Raw genomic sequence first — 22808 nt, forward strand, 5'->3', positions numbered from 1 at the left:
AAAGAACGCTCGGCTTCGCTTGTGTGGTCTTTGGTTGAAGACACGCTTGGTCACCAATACTACAGTATATTGATAGGTACAATTAGTGTTGTGTTCTTTGCAAGTATACAGTAGATGCTTTATAAATAATAAAATGTATAGATTGTTGTCTGTCTTAAATGAAGATGAGGAATCGCATCATCTCGGTTAGATAAAAACGAGGAGTCACTTTTATATTTCTTCTATCGGTAGACATTTTGAAAGTGCAATTTGTAAAAAAAAAAAAATTTACTTTATAGGCATATAACAGTTACAGTTAGGTTGTAAGGGTAGGCTAGTCTGTGTGTCCACTCAAACATGGAGGAATAGAGAACTGTAATTGACAGGAATGTAGAAAAAATTTCTAAGGAAAGATATATTTTGACAATAAATTTCTTATCTTAGAGAAATATGGTCTAGTTAATGCTGCATGTTCTTTTGCAGTTCTTTAATTATACCGTACAGTACATGTTTACAAGCATGGTTGATTTTATGTAAGATTACAGTGAACCCCGGGTATTTGCGGGGATGCTTACCCCCCCCCATGAACAGCTAAAATCCGCGAATACTTAAAACCCCCCAAAAAATGCTTAGAACTGCCCATTTTGATAGTTTAAACACAAGAAAAACCCTGTAAAAATGCTTATACCTGAGTATTTTAATAGTTTTATCACAAAAAGTGCATTTATTCATGAAAATTATATGAAAATACAGTAATTAGTGAATATTTCTCAGTGAAAAATACTGCAGATGGGCGAATTTTCCGTGAATAATGGGTAGATATGTTCCGCAGAGAAACCCGCGAATGCGAGTCCGCGAATCGTGAGAACGTGAATACTGCGGGTTTACTGTATCATCAGTATAAAAAAAAAAATAGTTTGTCCCAGTGTTAATATTTCAGTAGCAGATATATTGAATGCTTTCAAATAGATAGAGTAGACTGAAGAATTTTCTACAAAATACAAATACCTAATATTGTACTCATTGGATCCACCATCTTGAATAGGTAGCTAATAAGAATGATAAATGACTTCAGGCTTTTCAATTGATAACCAGTTTGACAAATGTATAAAAAAGTGCAACCTGGTTTGGTGTATTTTATGTTTATAATTTCTTATTGTTGCAGATATCACAATGGCGAGTGGTTTGTTGTCGTTGAAGTGGAACAACCACCGAAGTACCTTTTTCCATGTCCTCTCCACTGTCAGGAGTAAGGTAAGAATTTTCTTATTTGTAGTTGCATTGTTATAGTCTACAACCAAATCATTGGTTTTTAAGACTGTCAGATTTGATTGCACTATTTAGAAGTCTGGATAGGTTTTAAATGTGTTAGTAAACAGGTGAAGTAACATTGCAGGTGATGAACTGTTGAGGTTGCAACCTGTGGTGCTAGACCATTGTATCAATTTTTCTTATCCTGGACTAATCATAGTGTAAAGGATTTGTATTGTTTTAATTTTGGGCTGTTGACTGGGATATTTACTGTACACAGTTATAGTGTTTTATTTGCCGGTCCAATTTAACTGCTGTACAGCAGATTTCATAGTTGATTGGATTTTTGTATTCCTTGATCAGGGACATCAAAGTACTTACTGACAAGTATTTCCAGGGCACAAAAATTGATTGGTTTGAACTATGAGTACCAGCCTCCACAAGCTGTAGTAGTCTGGTTATTAGTGTATAATCATTTATGCGGTGTCAGTAGTTTCTTTTCATTTGAACTTGGTGTGGACCTGAAAAAATGTTTGTTGCTTTAAAGGTCTTTCACCTCTCCTTCCAAAACAAGTCCTCATTCTAAGCTGAATGTGATAAAACTAGAATAATTGTTATAAAAACATAAATCTGGATTTTTCTTGTTTCAGGAGTCTTACTGTGATGTCACTTTAGCCTGTGATGGAAAGTTTTATCCTGTTCATAAGTTGGTGTTATCAACATGTAGTGACTATTTTGAAAGGATGTTTGAAAGGACCAATTGCAAACATCCAATAATAGTGTTAAAAGACATCCGGCATGAAGAGCTGGAAGCCCTTTTAAATTATATGTATGTAGGTGAAGTGAATGTTTTGCAAAACGAACTAGCGGGACTTATAAAAGCGGCCGAGTGTTTAATGATTAAAGGCCTTGCTGTACCTGATGAAGCCCCATCTCCGACTAAAGAAAGCAAACGGACTTATCATAGTAGTGGTGATAGCCCTCACGCGAAGAGAAGAAAGAGGGACGATGACGGGCGATTATCCTCCCACAATCAACATTTACACAGAGAAGGCAGGGAAGGTAGCCATTCTCAAAGACATTCATCGAGTGCCTCTATGTCCACCCCTTCGTCAGTAGGTCGAGTAGTTCCCCCTTCCATTTCTCCTTCCCCGTCTGTGGGAAGTGCCTCAGATGCTGTGTCTGAGGAGTGTAGTCAGAGCCAAAGTGAAACTAATGAAGCTCAAGAATCGTCAAAGCACCCTGGTGGTGAACCATCTAGTCAAAGCAAACAGTCAGTACCTGAGGTAAGGGAGATGATTCCTGACAAAAATGGTCTTGAAATAAATGTTAAAAATTGCCTTTGCATTCCATGTCCCCTTTGGTGCATGCATTGTACAATTGATGTTCAATTATAAACTAGGGATTATTTTTCTTCTAGGTTATCTTAGATGAACCTGCAGTTAAAGAAGAACCTGCAGAAATTGAAGAGGAGGTTACGGAATCAAAAGAGGATGTTGTCTCTCAATTTCCTTTTGATCCGTTGCAAGAAGGTGATTCTCGAAGTGATCCGGGAGGGGGTGGTGGTGGTGGTTATGACTCTCAGATGTTAACCTCTCAATCTCAGTCCATGGAAGATTTAGTTGCTGAAGCACTTCCAGGTTCCTCTGGTTTACAGGGGGTATGTATTAGTATTCTTGTATGATCATATTTTACATGAAAAGTTGTGACTGGGAGGGGACAGTGTTTTCATTGGCATTTCCCTTACTGGAGTATTTTGCTTGATGCAATGCATTGGAATGTTAGAGCCCAAGAAATTTTTCTTGAGTGAAAGGCAAAAATTGAAGCTAAGGTTGCTGGAAAAGCTAACAGTTAAAATGTCAAAGATAAAAAGGAACACTAACTCAGTAATAGAATGCAGAGAGCTCTGCAGCTTTCTAAAGGGACACAACAAAAACTGTTGAAAGTTGTTTGCTGAAGATGTTAAGCTTCTTGACAGTGTTCCTGTATAGGGCTGAGCTACATTGTTCTGCTTTTCACTTAAGATTAATTCCCTTGGCTGCCTCCTTTGTATCTGGCTAGTTTCTTCCTTTTACTCCATGCATTTTTCACATTTGAAATGTAAAACCTTGGATGACCCTATTGTGATAAAGAAATGCAACTCTCATCTCAAAACTAACCTGTTTTATATTCTTGTGCTTGTTGGTATGAATGAGTATTACTCTTGATGAAAGTAAAATCAAATTTGAAATTTCATATTTTTCATATCAAAAATAAGAGCCAACTAAATCATCAATTGGCTGTCAGCTTCACAGTACCACCAATAATAGGAAACGTAAATGTTCTGTGGTTCTTGGTGGTTTACACTTGTTTATGGTAATATATGGTTTTATATTACAGAACTCCCTCTGGGAGGGTGAAGGAAGTCTACAGGGCTTTCCTATGGAGGGCTACAGTGGAGAAGGGACACGACCTCCTCAGATGGTGAGTGTTCAATTTAGAGTTTACTCAAAGAGAGATCATGTGAAAGGTTTTCCCTGTCTTAAGTAGTTCTTAGTACAGTACATCTGGTTATACAGAAAAGATGTAATTGAATTGACTGGGTACATAAAATAACCCCAGCCATTTGAATAAAACTCATGCTGGATAGATAAGAGGACAGTCTTGCCTGCCCGTGCATTTCCATAATTATTAAAACTTTTTTGTGATAAGATCAGGCTGAGAGAATTGCTCAGTATTGCTGATAGTTAAAGCTTGGTTGATTTTACTGCTTTATTTTATATTAAATTTTTGACCCACAATGCTTGGAAAAAAAAAAATATTTAAAAACATTTTGTTTACATTGGTTATAATGTAGTCCATTAGATAGGAGCCCTTAAATGACAAAAAATAAAAAATATATAGTTTTGTAAAAATATCTACAATCCCTCTTATCCATCGGTATTTTTTGGGTAAAATCTGCTAATAAAAATGGAATACACTAGACAAAATTAGAGACTAATGTATACTGATTAATGAAGATTAAAGGACATCTAAAACTATCGGGGTTGATCTTAGATTAAGACCCATGAGTCAAGGGGAGTGATAACAGCATGCATGCTATCCAACATTCAGTGGTCAAAGAAAGCAGTTGAAAAGGGATTAAATATGATAGTGATAGACTAATAATAGTTTTATTTGTTTCACACAACCTCATTAATCCTACGTGCCATATTTTGGTGATGTGAAAATTTTTATTTCTGGGGACTTTTTAAGAGCAAAGATCAAGACTACTAATTCATGCTCTGTCCTCCTTACTGATGCCATCTCTGCTCCATCCTCACTTTTCCACTGGGCTGTGAATAGAGTCAGCACACATTTTCAGAATAGCTACTGTAGCTGCAGTGCTGCTCACATCCAAGGCCTTTTTATGGTTGTTTGAATGTCTTTTCCTTGAGGGTCAACATAATCACTGGCATTTTCACCTGTGCCAGTTTGATACTGTCAGATGAATTTTGTGAATCTGATTTCTTACTTAAATTTTAAAGAGTAGCATAATTTGCCTTGGAAGTAACCCCTTTGCCTTGTGTGCTACATGTTGAGGTTTTTCTCTAATTTTTTAAAACTAAAGTTAGTGTATGCTTTTGCTTCCATGCTGTGTTACAGTGAGCGTAGGGAATTGATATTTTGTTTGACTCATGCCTTGTTGTATATCCCTAGTAAGTGTCAATACATCCTTACCGTATTTATATACTAGGGTCTTCTTGGTAGACCATGTAATTCCTTCATTGGATTATTGACTTGTCTTTTCTGTCTGGCTGTATTTTCATTGTCCATTGAGTCAAGGCCAGACATATTCCCTGCAGCCGATGTTTAAGACATGACGGATGTGAGTTCATTACCACTTTTGCAGAGATGGGCATAAAAAGGGAGATTGTTGAAGATCCTGGCAGAGGCCTTCACAGATTTTCCAGGTGCTTCAGTTAGTGCTGCATTTTGTCTTGCAATATGTCACCCTGGAAAATGCTGCCTCTACACTCCATGGCCAGTAAGGATCTCTCAGCAGTGAATGGCATCCTCCCATGACGGCCTGTGAGCCACCTGCCTTTTTGCCTTGTGCTTCTGTAGCTATTGCCATGATCTGTGCCCACTCCTGGTCTGTGGGTCTAATATTAGCTCATGCTGTCTCTGTATTGCTCACTAACAGTTTCCTCTTCCTCCGGCTTGCGGAGAACTAACTCTAAGACTTGTTTTCTTGATTCAGCTTCACTGTGATGTCAATCCAGTCACTGTTGTGTTCATTAATTGGCTCTTCCCTCAGTGAGTTAATCTGCAGTGCAGGATTCTGGCTCCTTGGTACTTACTGGGCATGCTACCTGTACTTCTGCTCAAAAGGATACTCTGCTGAGGTAGGACATCATTCCCCTTCCTGGCCTAGTGGTTTTTGACTCCCATTTTTGTTACTGCCATCTGGCATGACCTTTGAAGCAGAGATATAACCTTTACTCCATAGAATTCTGAAATCATTTTCATCCTCTGAATCATGATGTCAAGAAATAATGTTGATTCCTTTAGTACACTGGGTTGCTACTGTTCAAGTGCTCATGATTGTTCTCAGGACCTTTCCAGGAGTGTTCATGGTTATTCCTTGAGGGTTGTAGCCCATAAGGTACACATTTAGTTTAGTGACCTTTAGGGCATACATTCTTCAAGAAACAGACAGATACGATGTTGGTTGGCTGCTGTTGTTAACCCCCTGTCAGGCCATAGTCTAGGTTCCTAGATTGATTAAGTCCTACACCTTCAAGCAGTAGGAAGAAGTCCTTATTACCGGTGATCTACTCAGCTCCTGCGACTCCAGGCCTTAATCCAGCAGATCCCCAGCCATCTTCAACCCCAGTATTTCTGGCCACTCACAACATGCTTCCCCTCAAAATAGAAGGTTTGATCTAGGCAGGTACAGGGATTCAGGAGAACCCAAGATCTCCAGGCTTAGTAGAACAAGGTTTTGTTCTTTGAAGTCTAAAATTGGATGAGATGTAATGTAAGTCCAGCTGTGTGGAGCGGTAAAGGACAATAGTGAGTTTGATCACACCTTGGGAGCCTTTCAGTTATTCCTCTTGCTGGACCAGTGCATGCACAAATTATATAATCTTCAGCACTTTGTCATTACTAGAACATTGCCCTTCGTACAACATAGATTAACTCCAATGACTCTTGGTCTCCTCTACTCCAGATATAGTGACAGAAGATTCTGTTGGGTGCTATGTGCTCATGTGAACTGGTGTACAGTGAATGATACTACCATTTAGCACCCTCCTGTCAGATGAAACTTGGTTATGGATGGACCTGGCAATTCCACACAGATCGTCCTCTTCCTAGGCAGGCCTTTATCCTAATCAGCTGTAAGGTGTATGCTATATACTGACAAACATAGATGAACAAGAGAGGTGCAGCCTTCCAATCTATTGATTAATATAGCACATACATTATCCAAGTAAATGACTATACCATTCAAAATCGTGTACTGTAGTAAGAGTGCAGGAGTGTTTATGGAAAAGTGAGGGAGGAATGGAGATGTCTGCAAGCAAGATGGAGCATGTGCTGGGAGTTTTTTTTACTTTCCAGTATGAGTCAGGTGGGACTGGGTTTTGCATCACTGAAATAAGGCTTGTATGGATAATGGGTTTGTGTGAAAAAAAAAAAAAATTTTACATTATAGCTGTTGATGTGACATTTGGTACATACAGTATACTGTCATGCAGAATAATGAAATTGACATTGTAAAATTTAAAGTCACATTATAAAATAGTGAAGTGCTACCTGGGTGGCAAAAATGATTATACTACCCTGATAGTTTAAATTTTTCTTGGAAGCACAGTCATGACAATTGGAATTTTTTAATGGAATGGGTTGCTCTCATAACTTTTTATAACTACAACCCCCTAGTAATTGAGATTTATTGCAAGTGTCTAAACTTTTTGTATGCCACAATTCATGTTCAGAACAAAAGTTTTTAAACCGTGGTGCGCTGGGTGTAACCGAACTGAACTTTGAAAAATCCCTTTTCCTGCTGAATCGTAGCTATGTTAAGACAGGGTCATTTCCACATGATCTCTCTTTTAGGCTTGCTTCCATATGTGTTTAGGTTTTTAATAAAATATATTTATTTTTTATGACCTCATTGGGAAAGTAAGTTTTGGTACAGTAAGAGTTGAATTATTAATCCCTAAACATGTTCATAGTCTTCTATAAAATGTCTCCATGCTGGTAGGGTTAGTACCCAGTTAGTTTCTACTGTAGGTGAATGCGTTAATTTGGCACTTTAGATTTGGTACTAAAGTACTGAAAACTGTGATTGGTTACAAAGGCTGCTGTTCTTGGTCGTTGGATAGCAGATATTCAGATCTAAGTGCATGCCTGGATCCCATTTTTCTTTTCCTTGGAGGTTTCTTACTTTAAGTCTGTATGTGAGCAATGGTGGCTGTGCATTTCCGATGATGTGCGGCTGAAATTGTGATCTGAACAAGGCTTTTAATTCAGAAACATGAATTGATCGGTTGTTATAATTAGACTAGTAAGAACAGTTTGCAATAGTTTTTTTTTTTTTAATGGGAAAATTATTTGTTTTCTTTTTTGCTTGCTTCTAAATGTCCATTTTGCGTTGAACTCTCAGCCAAGCTTTGGGGATGAAAGTCAAATAACCTCTGGAGCAGAAATTACTGATAGTCATAGTGTGTAAAGAAAAATTGATTTGCCATTCATAGTTACTCTTTTGTCTTGATAGTTGATTGCTTGGGTTAGATAATTTGGTGCCAAGGCAGTTGTTTGTAGCATTATAAACACTATTCTTGACCCCAGTATTTATTTTTTTATACAGTTGAGTTTTGGAGGACAGTGCTATGGTACTGAAAGCATATATGTATTTGTTGATAGTTTAATAGTATGCTGAGGGGAATTTTTATTTTAAGAATACCTTATTCTTTGGATTGGTTAACTCATATAATTGTTAAAACCTTGGGATGGGAAATAAATAGCTTTTTGACTCAGAATGAGGGATGGAGGTGAGCCATCCCTGGAGGGTGCGAAAGAACTTCCTTGTGACGGATTGAAGGATATTGTGAATCTTATCTTGTCTTTTGCTGTTTGCTGCCTGATACTCCTTGGGTCGTCATTACCTTGCTATTACTTGATACTGATGCTAGTTTTGAATTTTCCTTGCTCCTTGTTGTAATCACTTGGAAAATTCTCTTTGGGTTCTGGGTAATTCCTTTTAATATAATCACTTGACTTGCACATTGCAACTCATATAAATCTGTAAAGTACAATGTAGTGAAAATTGGCAATTTTACATTAACTGTGTATCATGCAGTTATTAGTGTTGGATTTCCAAATTTTATACTTGCAACAGAAAAGTTAAGACTCATCTCAGCTTCCAGTATTTAGTGGTAAACTGTAGTACTGCCTCTTTGTTTAAGACCTTGTTAGCATGCTGGGACAGATGTCAGGAGAATTGCTGGATACCACTGACATCATTGTTGCCATATCAGTTGAATGCCAGTAAAAATTTTTAGTTCCAGTAGCCTTTGAAGGTTATCAGGCTGGATTTGAATTTAGAGGGTAGCTTGATTACTGGAAGAACTGTCATATTCAGTCCTCTATTTTCAGTCAGGTTGACCTGGGGTCAGAGTCAAAAATATTCATAGAAAAACTCACTTTATAGGTTATGAAGGTTTAAAAATTCTAATGGGTTTAGATGAAGTGAGATATGGCTTTCATATTTGGAAGGTAGCATCCTTACTGGAATATCTTTCAGATCCAGCCCTTGTGCCTGGCATGTTAACTCTGAGCTGTGGGTGTGAATGCATACCACTTTGTAAACTCATTGATAATTTGATCAACAAATATATAGATCCGTTAATATGTACATGAAACGGCTCCTACCTAGATCTAGGTTCTACAGTCTTGGATTTTATAGGAAGCTGGAGGTTCTTAAAATTTCCTCCCACAAATGTAATGGATGTATTTCTCAATTAGTACTTCTTTTTAACTCTTTGAGTATCATAGGATGTATTATACATCTGGGAATTAATGCGCCACTGGACGTAGAGTAGGTCTGGGGAAAATAAAAAAAAAAAAAAAAAAAAAAATTCAAAATAGTTTCTGACGTACTGCCATGACATACTTTGCCAGGCATGTATTGTCACTTTCCTCACGTCATAATTTTGTTTTTTGAAGGTGTTTTTGCTGAAAACTTTTAACATAGATATGTGAAGTATCTAATTTGGTTTTAGTTTATTCAAGATGCCAAAAGGTGTCATTTGGGCCGTGCCCAATGGCAAAGGTGTGAGGCATCTTGATGATGGTGCTCCAAGCAGTATCTGTGATGGTGAAACATGGTGTTCTGGTTAAAAAAAATAGCGTCAAGATGCTAGTCAGAAAATAAAAAGTTTTAAAGCTTACCCCAATGTACTGCTTCCTTCAACTTGCACTTCTGAATGCTTTTGCCCTCCACTTCAAGTACAAAGAGGTAGGAAGAGGCTCACCCTTCGTCAGTTTCAGGGACACAGTGCCACTGCCCTTATGTACTACGATGGGGACCAGTGGCCTGATTCAGGCATGAAGATTCCACCCCATGCACCTTCTCTGCCCGTGGATGAATGGGCACATGCTCCTCCTTTGGCTAGAGAAGAAGCTGAGGACGACCCTAGACTTACCACTTCCCAGAGGACCCTTCATGATCCTCCTGATCGGTTGAGGCCTGGGGATCACAAAGAAGAGAAGGTTGGGAAAGGTCAGAAGCAGAAGAGGTGTCGAGTATGCTTTAAGAATGGCATAAGGCGAGACACCACCTTCCAGTGCTCCCTCTGCAAGATAGCCCTCTGTGTCCGCCGAGACTGCTTTAGGAGGTACCATACCCAGCAAAAGTACTGGTGCACTCCACCCTCCAGGTCCAGGCTTGGCCTGAGGGCCAGGCATTTTCAGTGACAGCTGCCTGCATTCCTCCTCCTTCAACTTCACTTCATCAAAATATTAGATCCTTCAACTGGAGGGGTAGGAAAAGATAAACCTGAAGGATCAAGACAGAAGGTAAGTAATTTTATTCGTAGATACGAAAGGATAAAAAGTAAGGGACATTCGTACTTTTTTGTGTGTGTGTGTTTGTGTGTTGATATGTGTCTGTCTTTGGATAGATAAATACACACACACCACCACAAAAAATTTTTGAACACCCACTTGATTGAAATCAAAATATTGTTATTAAAATAAGGAAATGAGAAAAGTTATTGCACTTACTTTCTATTCAATATTTTGACACTTTCCCATCATTTTTAAGTACTTCTCTTATTCTTTTTGGCATAGAATGAGCCAAGTCTTTGAAATGTTGATCATCAAATTTTGCAAACCAAAACCTCTGGGTAGCATCCTTCAACTTGGGCACATTTTCTCTCCTTCCCTGGCATTGAGTCGTTTCGTTTAAGCCCAGCAATTATCTATAGGATTTGGGTCTGGCGAATTGCCAGCCTATTCTATCTTTTGAATATCATGTTTCTTAAATGCTTCATTAGCATCTTGTGATCGGTGGCAAGGGGCTCCATCTTGCATAAGATTTGCATACCTAGTAGCGCCTCATAAGGAACCAGTTCATTTTCTAAAACTTAAGCATACTTCACTCCATTCATAGTTGTATTCTATGGAAGGAAAAAACTGCCACTACCTCCATATCCACTGAAACATCCCCATACCATCACATTAAGCAGGATGAGTTACAGTTTTGACTGTATACTTTGATGCAAAGTGGTTTGAACCTCTGGACCTTCATACCTTCTTGCCAGTATTGTGAATGATTTCTTTGCAGTAGTGAGAGAGGGAGACCAAGGTCTTTCTGCAAACTGTGTTGTACAGTTCTGAAACATATCCAAGTAAGATGCAGTATTCTGCCTTCAAAAACTTGCTGCCATTTTGGATGTTTCATAATCATTTGAATAAGGTTGTCTGTCTTTTCATCAGTCTTCTTGGTCTTCCAGAGCCTTCTTTCACCTTGCAGTGCAGTTTCTTAGCTGGTTTCCTTAGCACTGTGGCACCACATTAACACTGTACTTTTGAGGTGCCTAATGTCACAATCTCGGTCTTCACGACTAATTTCCAAAAACATTAAACACGCCGGAGCACAAAAAATAGCATACGAAAATTAGAAAGGCCAAGAGCAAATATATTGACATCCGCATCCTCTAACTGTTAATCCAACACTGCTTGTCTAGACCGGGAAGAGGCTGTCACTCCCAAACCCATGACAGTGCCAGATGTGTAATTGAATGAGAAACAGAGATCAATCCTGGTTGAAATTGCAAAAAAAGATCGAATGCATATTTCATCATGAAATGGGGTTGTGGTTGAAGAATATCTGTGGTGTGTGTCACATCCAGAAATCTATCAAATATTTTCTCATATTTTTTGTCAAAAATATATAAAATATAATTGAAAAGGAAATTTTATTAGCTGTATGATAAAAATTTTAAAATCCTGGCACATAAATATAAAGACATGGTATACAAATTTTAATTTTTAGCAGCACAACATTTTTTTGTGTGTGTGTGTGTGTGTTAGATAGCTTTTGATGATTTAAAGATTAAGTTCAATTCTTTGGCCAAAAAGCGAGACCAAAATGAGCTCTTCAGGATAAAATTTAATGATGCTGCAGCAATTTAAAAACTTTTCTTTGCGTAGTCTAGGGGTAAGTCGCACAGCAGTGTGAGAAAATATTTTTGTTTATCAGTATTTTCTCATGTATTTTTGTCCAAAATATATGAAATTGAAAAAGTTTTATCAGTTATACAATGAAAAGTATTTCAGATTTTCCATCACTAATAGTTTTTTGTGCTAAGATAGGTAAAGTAAGACATTATACAAATTTTCAGTTTCAGCTACTCTGACTTTATTTTTTTTATAATTTTAAACCTGGGAAGATATTGATGATTTAATGATAAAGTTCAATCATTTGCCATAAAAACAAGACCAAAATGAACTCTCTAGGATAAAAATTAACAATGCTAGAGCTATTTGGAAAAAACTTTTGCGTAACGGTTTTTTGCTGTTCACTGAGGCTTGGCGCTCACAATAACAGAAAATATAAGGGGGGGGTTGCCAAAGAGTCAAGCAATAGCTACAGTTTATGAATTTTATTCTAGCTAGTGAACAAGGTTGATTTATGATCAGTTGCATGTAAAATAATAAACACCTCTGAAAAATAAAGAGAAGCGGGGAATCTGAACGTATGTGTATGTGTGGGTGGGAGGGGGATGGCAACATGGCAGACAAGAAGGAATTGTTTTTATCACTGCGGTGGCAGAGCCGTAAGTGATCATCTTGAGTCGTTGAGTTGGAGGGGAATTTGGATAAACTTGATTGTTGTATCACTGAAATGTTTCTCAGTTGCAGTTTGCAATAATTTTAAATATAATTTGTGAAGTGCAGCGTACGAGTATTTTGGTTTCAGGAATGCATGGGTCATGGTTAGCAAGTTCCCGATTTTTCCTTTGAGTGAAATTCATGGCGATTCCCACCACCGTGTCCTTAAAGCCAGTTTCACGTTTCTCAGACCACTTTGAGAACATGCCTCTGCTGAAGCAGTTGTCCCTTGAATGTGGTAAATTCAGCAAATTCATTTTCGTGGACGTTATTCATGGTTCGTTCTGTCGTTGGTTATGTGGCTGTCTGTAAAAACTTCTAGTAAATTCGTGTAAGCTGGAAATTTTGAAGACGTCTGAAGTTTTGTAGGGCATGAATATTTTGAATACTTTTACTTGTAGCATTAAGATTAATTATGATAAATATAAGATTGAAAAAGTCATTTGCACAAAATGAAGAAAAGTCATCCTCACAAACTGCAGGTATCTTAATCAACAGACAAGACAAATTTAAACAAAGGTAAATGTCATGTATTAAGTCACAAGTGCTTTGCCTAAAACATACTCTACATTATCATATACAGTAGTACATTTTAAGGTTTTCTGTCAGTTGCTGTTATAAATCACATTGCAGTACTTATTTATTATAACAGTTTTAAAACTAAGTTTATACACACGGAAGCTGCGACAAGCCATGCAAGGTTGGAATTTTAAAGGATACAGAAAATCATGAATGTATTAACTATTTGTTTATCCACTAGTGTGTGTGCTTAACAAAATTTTGATAAAATTTGAAATGATTAAAGTTACAGTATACCAAAGAATGAGATCTACTGTACATGCCTTGATGAGATGTGTCAGTTATGTCGTCGTTCAGCCTCACACATTATTTCTCACATATTGATGAGGGGGTTTGATGATTTTTATATCATTTAGTGTTATACAACATAAAATCTAAGTTGAACCATAACTCTAAAGCATAAACCATAAATGAAGCATAAAGCTCTTAATGTTGTGCGACGTGCTACTAAGAGTGCGAAGAAACTGAAAACTTTGGTGAGGTTACCTACTGTTGTAACCCCTTATTTTGGAAAAAATCCTACCTGAAATTCATTAAATACAGTACGTACCTGTTTAGTGCATGAAGAGAGAGAAAAATGGTGCTTTTTATACAAATGCCACCAGCTTTATGATTATGATATATGAAACTGGTATTCTGGTTGTGGGGAATCAACCTAACTGCCTGAACAAGTTTTTTCATCTGTGGTTTAATCTTGAGGTTAGACAGTACATTGCCAGCTGTGGACTACCTTTTCACGTCTTGTTATTACTGGAGAATGTTCCTGGCTACCCATTATCAAGGAGTAATGAGGATCTGATGCCCACTACACGTGTACCAAGGAAAGTGGGCTAAGTACACCATTTGGTGAGGGAGGCTTGATCAGGTCAATACAACTGTTCCCATTAAAGCAAAGTTCTTGGCTCTTCTGGGCTTCCATAAGTTATCAATATCAACAGCGAAAGATTATAAGATCTCACATGTCTTTCATCAACATGGCCTGTACTTGAGTGCTTACTAAGAGGTAAACTATATTAGGCATTTGGGAATTCCATAAATTCTGTTCACAGTCACACCAAGGGAGGAACGACATTTACTGTGCCAAGTAAGGACAAGTAAAGTATTGTAAAAGATAGAGAAAGTGAAGACTAAGATTTATATACATGGGAAGTAGCAGATTAAAAAAAAATCTATTACCCAAGACAAGTGGTATTGAATGCATATTCTGCTGTTTTGATATAACTGCAGGTCAAGTCAAAGATTGTGCTTATTAATGTTGGCTACTTCTTCCTGTTGTGCTTTTTAGTTCAAGCATGGATTGTGAGCTGTTTTGCTGGTGGGGACTTGGAAATGTTGGTCTGCTTCCTCAAAAACTTTCACCCACGAGAGATGTCACTCTCAATTGAGGATGAAATTACCCATGAGAGATGCCAATTATAAGTGAATGAAACCTTGGTAGTACCAGTAAGCAGAGCAATACATGCCTAGGGAAAGGTTTATAAATCTTGAATAAGTTGAGTGTGGTGAGATGGGGATTTTTGCTTTATGGAAGTGAAGCCAGTAGGTGATTGAACAGGTTGAATAATAATTTTTGATTGAAAATAAAAGAGCTGATTAGGTGCCTTGATAAAGCAGTAGCTTTATCTGTATGTAGACTGCCCTTAAATAATAGAAAAAGGTACCCTACTTGGTCTTCCTGTCATGTTGAAATTAAAACTGGTCTTCCACCTGCTGTAAATCATTACCTCTGGCTGTCAAAAATTTGCTGGTCTTCAAAATTGCTCCTTTGCATTTGTTTGACATTATGGCTAAGCCAAGTATCTGTTGACACAGCCCCATTTTATCACTCCCACAGGGTTGTGTAGGGAGTGCATGCAAGTCTTCCATTATCACCAGGATTAGTTGAATGAGGAGAATATTAGCATGTTTCCCTTGGATACGGAAGTAAATTTGAATCTTTCTGATGTCTTTTTCTTCCACATAAAATGTTATGTGCTCTGAGAGATTGATCTTGGAATTTAAATGGAACTGCATCTGTTGTGCATTGCATTTTTAAGATTCTTGTACCTCAATAAATATTTATGTCCGAGCACCAAGCAAGTGCCCTCTGTTGGGTGAAATCAAGACATGATTTTAAAAACTGAACAAATAACATTGCTGTTACGGAGGCTGAGTTCATCTCACAATATGTTAGGAGAAAATGAGTCAGAATCTGTTGCTCACTTTTCAACATGATTAGGGACCAGGTCCTTACCCTAAACAAAAACAGGCATCATTCGAATGTAACGATAGCCTAAAACTGTGTTTTAGGATTTATTTTGTTTAAATAGTAAGATACAACCTACAATATTGTACTGAACATTGCATTAACATAAGTTCGTACCTTTCAAGGTTAGGCTGAGCATGCATAGCTATCTTGAATCATTGAATGGTTGCATTTTTGTACAAATTCTTTTTTTAACTATGGATTCCTCTCTTTCTCTTTTTGTCAGGAACACTAAATTTTTTTCTTATGTCTCCTTTTCTGTTGTAAAGGAATGGCTATATTGGAGAGTGTAGGATGTTGAGAAAAAATATATATGAAAGTTGGTGTTTTCGCTGAACATGGGACTGGACTTTTTTCGTTGAACATGGGACTCGACTGGTTTTTTCCTTAAACATGGGACTCGTGGTCGATGTAGCTGTTGGAATGAATGCTAGGTTAGGTTAGTGGCTGCTCTAGTAAAGTGTAGATTTTAACTAAGTAATTAGTTTTCATTTAATATGGATGAAGGTTCTCACTATATAGTTGAATGATTGTTGCATGGAGTTGGGGGAAATTTTTGTATGGCAGGTAATGGATTTTTTTGGAAACTAATTTTTGTAAATGCAACTGCCCATGGTAAAATTGGCAGTTTTGTAGTTTAGATTTTCTTTCTGAGTTATATCCCTTATGGAACATTGTTGGATTACCGAGTTTCCTGGCTCATAATGAAATGTTAAATCCATTATACGTAGAGGGGCTTATTGAGGTACATCTCATAACGAAAAATCTGAGTAAAAGGTTAACAAACCAGAATTAATTTATATTCATATTTATAGAAGAATATAGTTATGCATCATTGAATTGGGAGTCTGTTCTCTCTTTCTCTCTTTTTTCTTTTTTTCTTCTCTCTCTCTCTCTTTTTTTCTTTTTTTTTTTTTTCTCTCTCTCTCCCCAATTTATCTTCCATTACAAACGAATACAGTTGTTGCAATTTCAGTATTTCGTATACAACTAAGGTAAGCTGTTCATGACCCAGTTTTGATAGACTACTTTATTGAGAGGTCAGCTTTAGGTAATCCAAAAACAAGGGAGCAGTATTGTTGAAATAGATCTGGTTTATCCATTACATTTTTACAAAATGGTCATAATTCTGAAAGGTACCAGACCTAACCTCCACCTCTCCAGCTCTGTCCAGGAAATTATTAGTTCTACCTTCTGATTTTATCAGGATATTGGCGTTTTTCCTTCACTTGTAAGTGAAACGGTCGCCTGAATGTTGCTGACTTACTAATGCAGTATCTGTCATACGCACAAAGTGTAAGGTGAGTGGCTGCCATATTCCTCTCAAAACCTATCTAGTAGGTCCTTGACTTATGGTGGGGGATCCGTTCCAGCGCTGCGCTATAAGTTGATTTCTGTCGTAAGTAGGTGTTTTGCCGTTACTGGTGCTTTAATAGCGCTTACAGCACTGTAACTTGATATTGCATCAAGTTACGGTGCCATTAACTTGATGCCTACTCTTGCCGTTAGTGCCGTTAACAGCGCTTATGGTGCCATAACTTGATGCGACATCAAGTTACTGCACTGTAAAACGCCGTTAACAGCACTGAAAAAGCGCCGTGAGTTGGTGACGCACTGTACTCTGTTAGTATTTGGTATTGAATTCAGAGGACTGCATTTTCAATTACTGTATACTTCAATCAAAACTTACCCCCTAAGTATGAAGGTTACAAGTTCTTATAATTTATTGTTATTGTTTAAGCAAGGCTAGTACGTTTTAGTCATACATCTGGAAGCAAGCATGTACTGTAGTTAGTGTTATATTTATTGATATTTTTACTGCCATTAACAGTGATGTACTAATTATACAGTTATATTTGCTAAAAATCTATTGATACAATAACTCTCCCCAAATGCTCGAGTTACCAGAGTATAATTGGATGCTGATTTTGCCACAAACGCTACTAGTACATCACTGTTATGTTTTTAACTTGCTAAAGAGCCAGCTAAGCTGTAAGTTAATTGTAAATTTTTGACAATTTTTTGATCTTGTGATATTTTATTGTAGTGTGGAAATGAATTGACTGAATTTACAAGAAACAGGTGGATGTAGAACGCCAATGGCTGCCGGTAGATAGACTTGGAAGGTTCTGTTGGTGGTTTTTTTATTGCCGTGTCCTCATGTTTTGTCTTTGTTTTTAGGGAGTTGGTTTACTTAGTGTCTAGTGTTTTGAGTCAGACTCACTCACCCTGAATATGTTTTGTACTTTGGTAACAAATTGTTACTGGAGCTAGTTTGCTTTGTGTGTTAGTTACTGGTATAGCTGTATACAATTCTTTTTTGAGGTCTGAACGTTCCCTAGAACATCGTCTTTGAATTTAGATATAATAATGTTAAACATTTTAATGTGTAGAAATAGTCTGATGGAAGAGTCATTTTATAATGTTAGATCATCTGGTTTGTTTGTAATTTTCACTACTGTGGTTGTTGTGGGTTGGTAGGTTAGCTACAGGCAGTCCCTGGTTATTGGCAGGGGTTCGATTCCCGACGGTGCGATAACCAAAAATTGGCAATAATTATGCTGATCCCTGGTTATCGGCGCTGCTGTTAAGTGGGGATTGGCACCTGTAACCGGGAATCAGTACATATCAGTGCTGAAAATTCAGTTATCCTTGTCGCTAGACAAGCGCCATAAAACCGGATCGCAGGTAACCGAGGCCGCCAATAACTGGGGACTGCCTGTACTAGCTATTTTGGATTGGTCAAGCTTGTCATAGTTTAGAGTGATCCCATGGGTTTTTCACTTTTATAATGATTGATTTGAATTTCAGTACAAAATATGTTCAGTGTCCTGTGAACCATTCCCCACTTGGATTTAGGAAGTTTGTCATATTGGTTATGTGTTGCCTTTCTTATTACATTACAGCAATAATTATGCTGTAAATGTATTTTATTGTTTCATAAGGCGCATTAGTAATGCAAGCCCATCTTGTGAACAAAATAATACCCAAGTAATTGTCTTTGGCTGGCTTGGTGTTATTTCTCTCTCATCCTAAGCAGTTAAGTAGTAAGAAAAGAATATATATTCTTTTATGGATATATGGATACCTCTGAAATATAGAATTGGCTGATTGGACTAGTTTTGTGCATTTCGTTAAAGAGAAAAGAACTTTGTCATTAGGTCCTCAAAACCTATACTTTGGTTATCCTGTACTTCTGGTTAGACGTAGTTGGTTTGTTGTCAGTCTTTATGTATATTTTATCAGTGGCTACCTTGGATCCAGCCCCCATTGCCTCCGTCCTAAGTTTGGAATGTTGAACCATCCCACTGTCTGGGTCTTCTCCTTTCATAGCTTCTTTGCCACCTTGCCAGCACTGGAACTTGTCACTCAACTCACCTAAGCCAGCCTAGTCTGTTAAAAGTGATTTTTGAAGCTGAGGTCTTTGGCTTTGTGTCATGGCATTCTGAAACCTCCAAAGATAGACTATTTTTCCTCTTAGGAGGCAGGTAGCAGAGAGACAAGCATTGAATCCCCAAGACAGCTTTGTTCTCTCTCTCTGTAGCAGGGATTGTAGTAATTTTTCACTTAGGGCCAAGATCAGGATTGCTTCGTGAGGAATGCTTGTTACTCCAAGAGATCATTCTTTTAGTCACATTCTGATGACTGAAGTAGTAGTGCGTCGATATCTTGTCCGGGTTACCATTGCAAAGATCGAAGTTTGTTAAGGGAATATTGCTATTGTAAGCAGGTGACCCCATAAACGGCTCTCTCCTTGAGGATCATGCTGGTGAGATGTTGCATCAGTCTGTAGTTACGTCGTCAGCTCAGTCCTCCAATGATTGTTCTCCTAGTTGTCTCATGTTGCGCCCTGACCTGAATTACCAGCTGGGTGGCTCATCAGTGAACTCTGCTTATGAATCTACCATTTGGTCCCTCTGGTGCTTGAGACCTTTGAGCATTCCTGTTATTCCTTGTAATGATTAAAAGATCAAGATTCAATGGTCCATAGGATAACATGCTATTGGTAGAGGACTGATGAGGAAACAGCTTAGGATCAACACCCACTTGAAGAAACTACTTTTTTCTTTGAGATGCTTGGTTAAATGTTTGTTTATGTTTATGTGAGTGACCTTCCTGTCTTGGAATGTTCTTCTCAACTTTGTAAAGAAGCTTCATTCACAGAATTATGTCAGGGTAAATGGGAATCATCAAGTCATGGATACAATCTCTGTATTGCGAAGTCAGTCTACCATCCTTAGTGAGTGCTTGCTTCTGATGCAGGGTAGAGGAATGAGTTGCAGTTATGACTCCTCCCTGTGGGAATTCCTCATACGTTCTCTTTTCCCAACCAGTGCTTGTAGAAATTTCAAAGATCCAGGGGTGCTGCTCCTGCGTTCATTATCCTTCCACGGCAGCTGGGGTCATAGCCTCCTTTTTGCCAGGTCCTGTCTCTTCAGCTCCTGTTTAAATCAAAACTTATGAGCATTTCTGTACAGAGCTTTACTCTTGTTGAATTTCCAAGAATGTATGCTCATTTGCACCAGCTGTGCTACCTGAAAGTGCCAAGGCACTTGTGGTCCTATCCTTGTCAGGGTCTCCAACCTTCATGTTCAACCTATAATATACCTCCTGGTAAATGCCACGCTGAAGAAGTGGTGCTCTTGTAAAGAGCTCCAGTCCTCTGTTTTGCCTCGTCTCCATATGTTCAGCTCCTTTGATTTTGATTTTTTGTTTTGTTATATAAAGGGGTCCCATGACAAGGATTTGGGTGATAAATGTACCTCTACGGCCACTAGAGTATTTGTCTTCATCATGGACAGCTGCGTGTTAGCCTTGATGTTTGTCTCAAAGTGTACTCCAGTTTGGAAGGCCCTTATTGTCTGAAGCTTTATTCTCAGCTTTTGTTCTAGGACTGACAATACAGGGTCAGCAGTCAGTATCATCTTTCCTATATTTCATGAGGGACTTTTCAACCAAAAGGATCTTGTTTGGCTTCTGTGACCGAGCTGAGAGGACCAGTCGCTATCCAAGTCACCAGGTGTATAACAAGAAGGTGCAGACAAGGATCTCTCCCCCTCCTTGGGCAGTGTATCCTCCAGTGGGAGCTTGTCTCCAGAGACATAAGAGAACTTGCAATATGCTTGAACTATGAAGTCTGGTAGGCAAATTTCCAGGCGTTTGATACCAAGGTCAGGCATGTGGTAGTAAGTAGGCAGTCATGTAGTGAAACAGGAATGGAGGCAGTTCTAAAGTTCCCTCTTTGTAGTCCCAAAATTTTTGGAAGGATTGAGACTGCTTAAAGAGCTCTGTCAACTGTAAGGATTGGAACAGTGGAGGTTGTAATTAGGCCAATAAGGAGAGGATATTTTGTGGTGACAACTTCAAGATGCCTACTTCCAAATTCCACTCCACCCCTCTTTGAGGAAATCCTTCAGTTTTTGGGGTATAGAAAGGACCAACATTTTTAAGTCATCTACTTCAGCTAGTCAACTCTGCCACAGGTTTTTACAAGAACTTGTGCCTCATTGGTGACTTGCTCATTGAGTTTGAATTGGCACCATTTTCACCTTGACTGGTTGGTCTCGAGACAAGGTCTTCAACGAACCTTTATTATTTTCAGTCTGTCATTCTTAAGGACTGCAGATGAACTGTTGTAAATCTGACCTGACCCCGTTCATGGTTGCAACTTACTCATCCATGTTAATAGACATAAGGAACTACTTCAACCTCAGGAGGACATGATTCAGTGCTTAGTAGCTACTTAACAAATAGTTTCAAGTGTCCCCAACTGCCAACCAGTTACTGGCAAGTTTTGGTCATCTGTCTGTTTATGGAGAAGCTGGAACCTCACATCCACTCAAGAACTTATACCTCGAGCTCCAGCTTAACCAATTCCTGGAAAGCAGTAGCATTGTCCTTTGATTCTCCAGTTCCAGTAATAGACGAGGTGGTGTTAGACTTGAGGTAGTGGTGACTCAGGAAAAATGTGTGTGTGTATGTGGGGTTATTCTGGTTCCTGTTGATCCTGAGGTTCTGATGTTTTGCCAATACAAAAGCTGAAGTGTTGGGTCCCTGCACATGTACATAATAAAGAAAATGAGGACGGGGTGCTGAAAAGGCAACCAAAGATGCAATTACTGAGACCGGATCAGTGATTTGCAGCAAAGGAAAAGTTGCTACCTGCTTCAGGTAAAGATTAACGATGCAGGGGGTAAACTAGTTACCTGGTAATTAAATGTAGTCTTGTCATCAGCAGCTCTTAAATAAGATTAATAATAATGATTTTTTTTTTTTTCTGTCTTTTCTGTTGGCTACACAATTTTTTTTATGTGCTGTTTGTTTTATTTTATTTTTGTATATGGGAAATGAATTAAAATGAATAGGTAAATCATACTAAGGGAAATAAATAGCAGAGGAATTGTTAGTCAGTGGATTAGATCCAATATACTTGGTTAATTCAGTAGTTTGCTGTTACTGTATCTTGGAAACCATCATCTGTGGAAAATGGCATTGTGAGAAAATGACAGACAATGACAATTAGAATAAGTGAACCACTGCTGGATTGTGGTGGCGTTTGTTACAAAAGAACTGTGTTTGAAACTAATACGACTGTGATTTGGAGACTAACCCCCTGGCCCAGTTCCCGAATGGAGAACAACACCATAATCGAGCATGATTTCAGTGCATGAGTAAGGTTCAGTTAGATCTTTAAAATTTTGTCAAACTTCATTTGGTCCAGGTACTACTAACTTTTCAAGCCCTACACCAAAGCATATACATTAGGAGAGATAGTGAAAACATGTACATGAAATCCTGCTGCCATTTGAAATACTGTTGCATATTCTTTATGAAAAGTGTAGACACTTTGAATTTGGCAGATGTATTTAAAATTGTCATTGGAAGACTAATGCTTTGAGCTCTCTGATGTAATTCAGAACACAACTGAGAAAGCAATTGGTAACCATGAGAAAGTTTTGAGTTTCAAATAAATTTTTCAGGAAATATAAATATTTATTCATTTAGTTACATCAGCACTGATATACAATTATTACAATTATAGTATAATAATCTAAAACTCAGGTATATAAATACTTATCTCACAGTAAAATAACCTAAAGCATTCGCAAATGAGTAAAATAATCCACGTTTTGACTTCTTATGAGATTTCATGCTTATACCACTTGCCAAAAATACCTGTCAACATCATCCCACATATAAATCATCTTGATGAACAAGGCTAACTCCTTTGATGGAAATTTATTTGAGTGGTAATTGTCTTGGATCTTTTTCCTGAATCTTTGGACACCAAGCTCTCGTGGATAATGCAAAATATCACATATCCTTACTAAGTTGTTAGCAAAAATGTTTTGGTTTTACAATTGTCGTGGCAAACTCACGCATTTTA

The 22808-nt window shown here is 38.0% G+C and overlaps 1 protein-coding gene across 1 annotated transcript in view; it reads left to right on the plus strand.

The window, feature by feature from the left end:
• Positions 1-22808, plus strand: part of LOC136845061 (uncharacterized) — a 98360-nt gene that overhangs the window by 4141 nt on the left and 71411 nt on the right. The window contains exons 2-5 of the mRNA XM_067114868.1: positions 1145-1233; positions 1881-2516; positions 2651-2890; positions 3610-3693. Of these exons, the coding sequence (XP_066970969.1) occupies positions 1153-1233; positions 1881-2516; positions 2651-2890; positions 3610-3693 (1041 nt within the window). The 5' untranslated portion in view covers positions 1145-1152. The remainder of the gene's footprint in view (positions 1-1144; positions 1234-1880; positions 2517-2650; positions 2891-3609; positions 3694-22808) is intronic.

Source organism: Macrobrachium rosenbergii, chromosome 13 (genome assembly GCF_040412425.1).
Source record: "Macrobrachium rosenbergii isolate ZJJX-2024 chromosome 13, ASM4041242v1, whole genome shotgun sequence".
NCBI classification, from domain to species: domain Eukaryota; kingdom Metazoa; phylum Arthropoda; class Malacostraca; order Decapoda; family Palaemonidae; genus Macrobrachium; species Macrobrachium rosenbergii.